Here is a 12041-nt window from a genome sequence, read left to right on the forward strand (position 1 = left end):
CAGCTCAGGTTCCTGAACTTAGAGTTGCTCTGTGGCTTTTGGGTGGAGAGCTTAGGATGGACTGTCAATTCAGAAACTTTAAAACATGATTTACAAATTATTTTGGTAAAGGAAAGTGCAAGTCTGACCCAGTCTTTACCTTTGTGCCACTTCGGCACAGATTTAAATGCTACCACATGAAATAGAGCAAGATTAACATCAGAATGTTATGCAGGAGTCTTTAGAACTCTACTGGACCTGCTTGCAAGTTGTATTCTGTGTCAGTTGATACAGTAGAATTCAGTGGCCTGTAATATAATACGCTGTAGTTCTTCAGTCTACACTCAAAAGATATTTAAGATCTTTATCCACGTGAGAGGTTAAAATGAGAAAAGTCATGATTCTAGGAGCGACACTTGCATATTGAATCCTATTTGGTTAATTAAACATCAGTCTGAGTAATCATTATCCAATTGGTGCATCAGTATTTAAAGCATCACTTTCATTTTTGAGTGAGTTGCAGTTAAGTTCTTAATTTATCTCTCTTAGAGGTACTGGTTTTAAGAAGAAACAAAGTAGAATTCAGGTATTTCTGTTTAGTATGTTTAAGACTTTACCTGGAGTTCAAGAATTAGGCTCCTTGTTCTTTTTCAATATATTAATGTTTGAATGCCCAGCTATTTAAAATTAAATGGACTTTTTCCCTTTTATTTCTTTTTGTAGTATTCCACAAAAAGGAAGGGACAGACTGAAATTCTGTTTGAAATTTCCTTGGATGTTATTTTGTGGTTACAGTCCATGAATGCTATCTTCTTGATGCACAGACACCATTGTTCACTACCTGCCAACCGCTGCCCAGCCATTTCCTTATCAGTGGCTGCCTCTCTGGCCAACTGCCCTCAGTTCTGTATGTTTTTCATGTGATGCCAGATGATATGGAATATCCCTTTAGTCAGTTCAGGCAGATGTCCTGGTTCCATCTCCTCTCAGCTCTCCCCAGCCCCCTGCTGGCAGGGCAGTACAAGAAGATGAGAAACCGAGATGTCCTTGGTTCTGTGCAGCACTGCTCAGTAACAACTAAAACATCAGTGTGTTATCGATGTTTTTTTGTTTGTTTGTTTTTCCTAAAGCCAAAACAGTGCATCATACCAAGCACTATGAAGGAAAACAAATCTGTGCCAGCTGAAGCCAGGATATAAGGTTTCAGGAAAGAAGCACTTTGTATTGTAGGAGTTCAAGTTATCAGTGTGATAACTTGATAACCCACCTTGTTTTTATTCCCAAAGAAATGTTCAGTTAGTCCGCGCATTCTGTTTTGAAAGCTGACATTTAGAATGATGCTTGGTTTGGGTTTGACAGGTAAACATTTCTACTCTCAGTTGTTTTTCCATGATCAATCAAAATTGCAAACACTGAGTTTATCAGCTCATGCAGTTTAGTAGTAGCATGGGTGAGGAGGAGGCATAGGTCTATGAAAATAAGTAATGAAAGCTTGTTCCAAAATAATCTATAACTTTTCTCATGTGAAAAGCAATTAGGAGATGGGGCACAACTCTTGGTGGCTGTCATGACCATAAATTCAGTTAATACATCTGTTTTTTATGTTTGTTTCCCATATCCATTAACATGTTTTGTTCCTTTGCAATTTACAGCGCAGAACTCTGCAAATGCAGGTTTTGCAAACTTTGATGCATTTGGACAGTCTAGTGGCTCGAGTAATTTTGGAGGTTTCCCCACAGCAAGTCAGTCTTCTTTTCAGCCCCAAAATACAGGTAGAACTCCTAGCACTTTTGATCAATACTTAATTGAAATAATCCCTTACTTTTTTGTTGGAAGATACTTATGCTGAGTTTTTCTTGCACCTGCCGCCTTGAATGCAATCAAGCCATCTGAAGCTCTGGGGAAACTCAAAATTAATTCGTTCTGTTTGTTGTTGATTTTCTTTTCCCAACGCTGCTAAGAAGTCTGATCTTTATGGCACTATGTGTTTGTTAGCTCTACACCTGAAACAACTGAGTAAAGAATACTATCTTTGATCACGAATTGACTATTTATCTTATAAGTGAAGAGCTTAAGACTCAAACTCACTTCACAGTACCAAAATAAGTGTGTCTACTCACACATGTAAATGCACACATTTTAGTGTGTTTGGCTTCATGTGTAGAGCCAGTTGCTAAGATTTATTTTTTTACTTTTCCTTAGTTTGATCATGCTTTAAAACTTTTGCTTGAGCTTACACTTGCTGTTTGTCGAGATCTTTGGCTGACTGACTTTCTTTTCTTTTTTTTTCTTTTGAGTGTGGTGTCGTTTTAAACTTTTTTTCAAATTTTCTTTCTCCCTTCTTATGTTAACTTTAACCCACACACAATTTCTGGCTGTCCAGCGTTCAGAACGCTTTCATCTAGCTGCAGTTTTGGTGAATTTACTTCAGCTTTTCCTCTCCAGGCTGTGCACAGTAAGTTCCACACAGTGGAGAACTCAGCTTGCTTCATTTTATGCCATTGTAGTATAGTATCGTCATTTCTACTGTTGTATATGTTTTAACTTAACTGATTTAACTATTAGAAAGCTTTGTTTTTGTGGTACGAGTGGAAGTCTCAACCAATTGTTAAAAAATATGATACGCTTAATGGAATTAATTTCATTTAAGAACGTGCCCTGCCTATATTAATAAAATAGTCTGGACAGTGAAGAGATGGAAGCTCCTGGTTTCATATTTAAACACATTCAACTGTGTGGACCTAAGCCAGATTTTTTTTTTTTTCAAATTGATTTGGGTACTTGGGTACTCTTACATCAGCAGAATCCAGATATAAGAGGAACCAGTTTATAAACTATCTGCCCCAAATTCTTTCTTGATTGAATGTAGTCTGAAAATATGAGAATAAAAAAAACCCCACAATTCTCTTTAAACATTGGCATAGGATCATTCTTCTCTCGGGCTTCTGGGCTGCTGGGTTTTTGCCTAGAATAGTGGCTGTCATCTAAACTATCAAATACATTAGTATTAGTTATTCATTTGACAGACATGACAGAAAATGAAGCTTCTCTATTTTGTATATTAAAGATTCATACACATGTTTGGTTTTTTTTTTTAGTGAGATATTATTGCAGAAATTACTTTAACAGCTAATGGGCAGCACGTAGTTGTGACTGATTTAAGCTGTTAACATTTTCTGTCCCTGAGCTGCCGACTAAAAAACATAGGTGGTGGTGGTTTTCTGTTGTTCTGTTTTTGTTTTTACCTAATGTAAACCTGAAGGATAGAAGTAAAGGGTCTCACTTGTGGGATGGGATAGTGGGAATGTGTTACATCAGATAACCACAGAGAATTTAGAAACACCTCAAAGCTGGAGAAAGCATCGATCATGTTTAACTTATTTTGTTACAGGTGGAAGTGCTGGATCAGTGAATGCTAACTTTGCTCACTTTGATAACTTCCCCAAATCCTCCAGTGCTGATTTTGGAGCCTTCAATGCTTCTCAGAGCAATGCAACAGTAACTGGAGCCAGTAAAGCTGCAGTGAATAAACCAGGTCTCCAGTCAGCAGACAAATATGCAGCTTTGGCTAATCTAGATAATATCTTCAGCGCAGGGCAAGGTAATAAATTTTATTCTTTGACATGCTTATACTACGTTGGTATACTTCCCATAGGGATGACTGTGTCCATCAAATTAATAACTTTAAGCTATCAGGTTTTTTTTTCACTTCAGTGCATCCTTAATATGTATGGTATAAGACTTTAAGGCATGGCTCCAGGGTGTCTTCTAAAGACTGCTGCTTGAGAACTTACTTGTTATTATAACTCTAGGTTTAAATATTTAAATAATGGATTGTGCAGTGACACACACACACATTCAAGGCACATTATACTAAAAAAACCAACCCTTCATATGGTTATATATATAAATATAATGGTTATATATATATATATAAATATACAAATATTTGTGTGCTAAAATGTGTGGTGAAGACTCTTGAATATAGAACTGCAGTTGTTGCTTAGAGGTGTCAGGGTAGGTTTCCCATCTCTGACTCCAAAAGATTTTGCTCTAATTTTTTACAAACTTATTCTTAAAATAAATTGTGGGGTTTTCTTGTGTACTAAAGAAATGTTGTCTTGAAAGTAGATTTCCAGATGCTAGTGAAATTCAAGCTCGGTTTTATTCTGATATTGCTGAAGCACTGAAGTTGCACACATCCACAATGTATGTGTCTATGTTAAATTTTTTTTCATAAACGTATAGGCACTGCGAAGTTTCTGCTTGGTTTTAATCATTGCCAGTTAATGTGGTTCTGGCAAAGCTTGAAATTAAATAATCTTTAAGCAAGGATGCAAAATTCAGCTCCACTCTGAATTCAGTACTAGCCTACAGTAAGACTACATTCAGTCAAGTTGTCCTGTCTCCTTGACTTAGTGATCTTTTTGAACGACCACAGATAAGGAATAGAAGTATAAAAATTGCAAAGCAAGGTTCTCTTTTAATAGCAGAACTCCACTGAACGTGAAGATAAGTGAGTTTAATCTCAGCTTTTTCTTAAGAGATGCTGAGGTGTCATACATTTATCCTACTTATCTTCTAAAATCTTCTCTTAAGAGTTCATTACTTTTCTTGATCTACAGGGAGATGGTACTTTATTATTGTTCTTCTTCAGGTTTAGTGACATCTTGTGGAATACTTATGTGATGCCATATAATAGTCATTTGAGATCATTGTTTCTGTAGGAATTAGCTTTGAGACTGCAGTTTTATCAGTGCTTGTAAATGTGTATTTAGGAAGTGAAAACGTAAGCTTAGCTAATTTTAAGGACAAAAACTTTAGGTCCCTCTTAAAGTAATGCCTCCTATTTGTTTCTGTGGAAACAAACAGATACAGGCAGCACCATAATACTTAGATTAGAGCAAATTCTCTGCTACGAAACACTATTTTTTTTTCAACTTAAGTAACCACCATTAACTATGTGTTTTAGTCAGTGATGAACAAGAGCCTGTATGCTGTGTTTGTTGTGGGGGGGATTAAGGAGGGAAAGAAAATCTGCACCAACAGAGGTGACCTGCTGTTAAGTGCACCACCCACTGTGTCACTGTGCTCACATCCTCTGTTTGGTCTCCATTAAACGTTCAGTGTCTGTGAATTTCAGCAGGTGGAGGAATTCAATGACACTTTTTCTTCATATGCATGCCCATGTCAGATACCATTTTGTTAGTCTGCCTCTCTGCTGCCATCTGTTGCACATCAACAAAATGCAATGGAGTGTTGGTGGGAAAGTTCAACCTCTATTGCCATACCACCAACATCTGCCTCTGACTTTGTGGGCCAACATAATAAAGCAGAAAACATTAGTTTTGGAGCAGCCCTTGTAGTTATTCTGTAATTCTTTTTTACGAATATTACATGAAAGTATTTATTGGTCTATAATGGGGAGCTTTGTTCTGAAATGTTACTTAAGGGTATTTTTGTTGTTGTTGAGTTTATCTAGTTGAAGATGAAAGTAATATCGAGCCCTTATTTTCTAGAGAAACTCAAGACTCTGCAGAGCTTCAGAATATCTGTAGAAGCATAACACTATGGCATAGCTCATGTATAAGTTTTTAAGTTTGAGAGTTGTGTGTTGGTGCTTAACATCAGCAAGGCAGCAAGTGAAATCATCTTCATCATTTTAAATCTGTTCTTTCTCTTTCTAGGTGGTAGTGAGCAAGGAAGTGGCTTTAGTACAGTAGTGTCTGCATCAGCAGGTCCTGCTTTGTCAGCCCCAAATCAGTCAAGTGCATCTTCAGACAAGTATGCAGCTTTAGCAGAATTAGACAGTGTGTTCAGCTCCACCGCAACCTCCAGCAATGCATATACTTCCACCAGTAACGTCAGCAGGTACTTTTCATTAGATGTAACTGACTTTTTATTGGCTTCAGCAAAATGTAGGAAAGTAGCTAAGAGTTGTTTCTTAAACAAACATGGTTTACGTTTATCGAAGATGGAGAAATATTTGCTGTTGAAAGTACTTCCTTTATTTTAAATAGTAACAGTACTGTGTGATTGAGTATTACACCTTGTAGGTGGTAACACATGTACGTAGAGAATATTTGTATGCATACCAAAAACCATAGCGTCATCCATGGCAAAAATTGCTCTTATTTTTGATGTGAATAGTACTAATCACTTCTTTTTGGATCTCTAAAGTAATAAAAACCAAATGACTTTTTACAGTTATTCTTGAAATTAGAAGTGCCCCTTAAAGCTTTTGTTTTGTAACCTTACCCTGATGGCCTCTGTTCAATATTCATTCTCTTGCTGTTGATGGAGAGGATGTATTTTTTTTTTTATTACTCAGCAGTCTCTGACTCAGGCACCAGTTATAGGCTCTGACTCAGGGCCTCCATTCCTGGCATTTGTATTGCAGTTTTGTATTGCAGTTAGCAAACTGTGTGGAAGCATTTCTTTTCTATATTTTTACATTCATTGTCAGCATGTAAAGTTGCATTTAATGGTTAAACAAGCAGTTCTGACTTTTCTGAATTTGTGAATTATTTTCAGCAATGCTTTTGGAACAGTACCCGTGGCTGCTACTTCACAGACACAGCCTGCATCTTCGAGTGTGCCTGCTCCATTTGGAGGTATGTAACAGCTTTGCCCAATAGACTAGCACCTTACTTTTTGTTATGAATTCAATACTATCACTTTTGATACAAAGGTATCAAAGGACACCAAAGAAGTACTGTGATCTATGCATGTGATGCATTTCAAATTAAGTGTTTTATCTATTACTGATTTCAGGCAATTTTATGGATAAAACATTATAAACCTACTGTGAGTTACTGTGTGTTGTTTTGTTTGTTTGTTTTTTAATCCGTGATTAAATAGTGTTTTTTGATCTTTCAGCAACACCTTCCACAAATCCATTCGTAGCTGCCCCTGTTGCCCCAGTGGCACCCTCAACAAATCCATTCCAGACCAATAGCCGAGGAGCAACAGGTTAGGAAAAAAGTCACAGAACAGATGTATTGGAATTTTTTTGTGATACTTGTATTGATTCTTTTTTTTTCTTGTAATTGTATATTTTTCTTTAAGATTTTCTATATTACTTGTCTTCAAGTTTAAGTTTGTTTAACACAGAGTTGCCTTCTTCTGTTACGCTTGTTTGATAGCTATTTTTTGGGGGGGTGGGGGAGAGGGGAGAGTGGAGGGCATTAGCTTCCAGTTTCTGGTCCAGTTCTGCAACTTCAGACTCTGGCCATGAAGTGTCTAAGTGATCTGCATAAGATATTTAATAATACCTGTACTATATTGTACTCTGCGTATTACCAGTTGAGTACTATTCATGACTACTACCTTAGCTTTGAAATGTGCTTCACAACAGATTGCCCTAAAATCTGGGATCTTTAAAACCCTGCTGCAAAGCTAGTATGCTTGATTTTCTACACACTCCCCACTTTTCTTTATTTCCAAGCTCTGGAAGACCTCAAATCCAGGGTCACCAGAGTTAGAACCAAGTTAGATGAAGGAAAAAAATTATTATTATAGTATTTATAGTGTTATTAGGAAGAAATTCTTTAATGTGAATGTGGTGAGAGAGACTGATGCGGGTTGTCTAGAGAGGTTGTGGATGTCCCTTCCCTGGGGGCGTTCAGTGCCAGGTTGGTTGGGGCTTTGAGCAACCTGGTCTAGTGAGAGGTGTTGCTGCCTATATCGGGGGATTGGAACTATGTGATCTTAAAGGTACCCTCCAACCCAAACCATTCCATGAAGTTTTTGGGCTGTTCACAAGTTTAGTAGTTATATACACAATCTACACCTGTTATATCTACAGTATATTAAGTGGATAAAGTGGAAGGAAAGAAGAGGTGGCATATCTAAGAATGTATCTAGATTTTTTTAGACCAATACCCCATAGCAGAGAATCTGAAACTTTGAATTAACTTTGTATTTTTTTTCCCTGTCAGCTGTGTTTTGATTCACTGTCTTTCTGAATTTAATATTTTGTTACTATTACATATTGTTTTTGGGGTGGATTTAAAAACAAAATGCTATCAAGCATGCTGGAATGTATTTCACAAAAGTCTGAAACTCTTCAGCTTTGTAGCAAAATGGAAAGTCTGCTTTTAGCTGAAACTAAACTTACGTACGGCATGCAAAGCCTGTATGCTGATACCCAACTGTATTTGGAGTAAAACTTACTTCTGAGAAGCAGAGAAGACCATTTAAATAAATGTAGAAGAATCAGAAATTGATTAAAATGAATGCACAGGTGGCAATAGGTGAATTGATAGCCTTTTTTCCCTCTTCTGTACCAAATGTGTAGTACTCAAAATTTACATTAATTTTCCAGAGGAGGACTCCGTAGGATCGTAATTCTATAGACAAAAAACTTGATCATTTTGATAATAGCATAGAAATCAATAACAAAAATCTTGCATTTATCTACAGAGCATCAGTCAAGGATTTAGGTGAATGTCATACGGTGCTAATTTTCCATCTTCAGACACTGCTAAACCTTGGTGCTTTTCTGCACCAGCTGGACTTGCATAGACTTAAGTCTGCTGATGTGTATGTATTTTAACAATGAATTGATCTTTACTCAAAGTTCTTGGTAGGCTGAGTTACACTGCTCAGGCTGTCTTAAAGTGGAGTTGATCATGTTCACGTCCTCTGCTAAAATGTTTTTAAGTCACTTTTGAGTTATAATGTAGTTCAACTTATTCAGCTATTTAAAGAATGAAATCTGTGCTCTCTTGGATCTTATTTAGGTCCTTTGTAGCCTTTGGAAGCAGCACAGGCAGTGGGAAGGAAATAACTTGGACTTTCCACCCAATGGCAAATTCTGAGAGATAACTAGATTAATCTGCTTTACAGCATTTCTAAAATATTCGAGCTCTGTTTTTCTGCCTTCTAAACTGCCTTCCTCGATTTGCCGAGGTTTGAACACTTTCTCAGCAGTAGTGATATAGAATGTATTAAATAAGAGATAGTGACTATAAGTAATGATAATATCATACCCCTTTCCATATAGGATGTAAACTTGTTGCTTGTCCTTTTAAGTTGAATGTTTTCTGCATGAAATATTTATTACAGGGGCCATCTGGTCTGTAGCATTTATTTGTTATGACTTAACTTATCTAACACTGCTAATGCTATGGTTGAATTGTTTGCTACGTGTATGTAAATATATATATATATATTAGTAATCATTTAAGAAATTACTGTTCAATAGTGTATAAATGATTTGACATTGTCTGGTCTCTTTGTGGCTTCCATAAGGCCTCTCGGGAGCAATGCACTCTCACATATTTCCTCACGCTCATTTTGGTAGGTGGCCACATTTGGTATAAAGTTTCTTGTGGCTAGTTGTTCTTGCTTGTTAAACCTTATTGGCAGCGATCTGGTTCTCTGCACATAGAATTTCAGAAGCCTTACGTGTTTTATAATGGAGTGGGTGTGGGTATCTGGCAACTCAACAAAAGGACAGAAGAGCACAGAAATCTATAAAGCAACTAAAACAAAACCATTATTGACATCTTCCACGGTCACACTAGTATGACCATGTAAGTTGAGTGACTCTTGTAGCTTGTGCTAACAGTAGCCTGATACATTTCGTGGTATCCCAAGTTGCTGCTCAGTTTGTGATTTTGTTTACTGTTTATCAACTTCTCCTGATAAATAGTTTCTCTAATTTTTACTTCATAACAGTGTCAGTGTGTCAGTACATCAGTTCTGTGTGCACTTTTTCTGTAGTTGGTGTATGTAATGTTTTGCCCTTGAATACTTTTGGGGTGAATTTTTGAACTGGCAATTAAGCCATATTCTTCAAATACACTGATTGACTTTTTTTCCTTTATTTTATATAGATCTTATACAAGCCCTCAAATTGAACATTTATCAGTTTGAAAGAGCTGTCTTTTCTATTGTTGAATTAGAAGAAAACACCCAATGTCTCTGTTTGTACCAAAAGGTCTTCTATATGCTTTTCCTTACAATAACAACTCCCAAAAGACTGAATAATGGTTTTGTTACTATATTTTTGCACTTGATGTGCTCCTGTTTTTGTTGAAGGCATGTAGAATTGTATACGTGCTGTTATGTTCTTTACTTGAAATATTTTAGCAGAGAATCAGATGAAAAGATCTGTTTTTTTGTTTGTCTTACTTCAACAGTGAGGGTGTTTGCACTGGGAACTTTGTGTGCAAAGTAATGTGCATGGTGAGATTATCCTTTGAGATGACACTGAAGATGGGCTGGAGATATGGGATGCATGTATCCCTTAAGTTTTTTGTTTTTGTTACTGTAATGCAGCTTGAATTAGGAAGGTATTGCTGTGCTTTTCTTGGTAGAGAAAAAGAAGGGCTTGTGCTGCCTGGAAGTGCTTGCTTCTAATGTGTGCTGACTTTTTCCAGTAAAACCCTGGGGTTAAGTATTTAGTGTAGAAAGTATGGAAAACAATTTATTTTTCAGAAAGCCTGTGTAGTGGATCTAGCAAATGTTACATGATTTCATTCTGAAGTGCAAAAGTAAATTATGTACTTAATTTGTGATGATCCAAGGTAACAAATCGGTGGATGCAGGTTTTAAACAGAATGTTTTTTAACGATCATTGAGTCGTTTGGAGACTCTTAATGTGGCTTTACAGTAACATCTTATGGGAAATGTGATTTCTTACAAATAACTGAATGTGGTTTTTTTTTGCCTGCCAGCAGCAACATTTGGTACTGCATCCATGAGCATGCCTGCAGGATTTGGAACTCCTGCCTCCTACAGTCTTCCTACTAGTTTTAGTGGCAACTTCCAGCAGCCTACATTCCCAACCCAAGCAGCTTTCCCCCAACAGACTGCTTTTGCTCAGCAGCCAAATGGTAGGTCTATACACTTCAGATCACTTTCTCCATGTTTCTGTTTTAAAGAAGACAATCTGAGTCAGCAGTAACAAGTGAATGTTTTATTTCTATATGAACATCGTAGTTAAATTAGCAAGCGCTTCCCCTCACACGGCATTCCATTGGCTCTGTAGTTAGCAGTCAGGCTTGACTGTGTGCAGTGATGTAACCAAAACTTTATCATAATAGATATAAAGTGAAAATATTCAGAGATGTAACAGATCTAAATGCAAGGACTGTTTGATCTTTACCTAGCCTGTTGCAGGCATGCTTTATAATGTTTTCTCTAACTTGGAGAGCATAGGCAGGAGAAAATCAAAAAGTACTTTTTCCCAAAATCTGAATGATAAAGTAACGTTGAAAAAAGTTTGTATGTGAAAATCAGGAATTCATTAGTTTTGAACAGTTGAAACTGAACAAAAAAACTCACCTATAATTTTTATGCTTTCCTGATGGTGTCTTATTGTATGATTTCGCAAGTTTTTTCTTGTTAAATAACTTAGCTTTTTGATGCCAATGTGTATCATGTTTAAGCTTTTAAAAATGAGTTCTCTGATATTCCTCTGCACAGTGCTCCTGAGCTATAGCATCTAAAGATACAGTAATTAATACTGATAGTATGGCTACTTCATAAATAGCATCTCAGAGTGCACTGTTAATAGCAGTGTTAATAGAAAAGCGGTAATTCACTGGAGCAAACTTTTGGAGAAAACGTAAGCAGATGTAATTTAGGCTTCTTGCCTACCTGAGTGAAAAGTTTGCTGCAGACGAGCGTATGATTTACATTGCTATTACGGTACTAAACATTTTGATATAGCAATGAATACTGATCGCTTCTTCATCTAATTTGTGTTATCCATGTGACATACTGTGCTGTTTAGGTAAGGTAAATCCTGCTGACTGGTGTAGCCCAAGCTTTCCCCTTGTTTTAGTTTGGAAGTTTGCAGCAAATAACTTATTGAAGACTTATATCTGGTAGTAATATTTTGTTATCTTTCAAAGGTGCAGGTTTTGCTGCATTTGGACAGGCAAAGCCTGTAGTAACTCCTTTTGGACAAGTTGCAGCTGTTGGAGTATCTAGTAACCCTTTTATGGTGAGTTGATGCATGATATTGATAACTTGTGTGTGTCTGAAAAGGCATAATCCATAATAATTATAGATATATGATTTTTTTTTGCTTCAAATGAGGGAAGGCA

The 12041-nt window shown here is 36.7% G+C and overlaps 1 protein-coding gene across 11 annotated transcripts in view; it reads left to right on the forward strand.

Moving 5' to 3' along the window:
- AGFG1 (ArfGAP with FG repeats 1) overlaps positions 1-12041 on the forward strand; it is a 35650-nt gene that overhangs the window by 22602 nt on the left and 1007 nt on the right. Inside the window, exons 6-14 of one of the 11 annotated variants that reach the window (XM_015871357.2) lie at positions 1632-1751; positions 2363-2434; positions 3371-3580; positions 5667-5850; positions 6514-6593; positions 6859-6951; positions 9235-9282; positions 10665-10823; positions 11847-11938. In XM_015871357.2, the coding sequence (XP_015726843.1) occupies positions 1632-1751; positions 2363-2434; positions 3371-3580; positions 5667-5850; positions 6514-6593; positions 6859-6951; positions 9235-9282; positions 10665-10823; positions 11847-11938 (1058 nt within the window). The remainder of the gene's footprint in view (positions 1-1631; positions 1752-2362; positions 2435-3370; positions 3581-5666; positions 5851-6513; positions 6594-6858; positions 6952-9234; positions 9283-10664; positions 10824-11846; positions 11939-12041) is intronic. The other 10 variants (XM_015871358.2, XM_015871364.2, XM_015871359.2 and 7 more) reach the window with 10 other exon arrangements.

Source organism: Coturnix japonica, chromosome 9, assembly GCF_001577835.2.
Source record: "Coturnix japonica isolate 7356 chromosome 9, Coturnix japonica 2.1, whole genome shotgun sequence".
NCBI classification, from domain to species: Eukaryota; Metazoa; Chordata; class Aves; order Galliformes; family Phasianidae; genus Coturnix; species Coturnix japonica.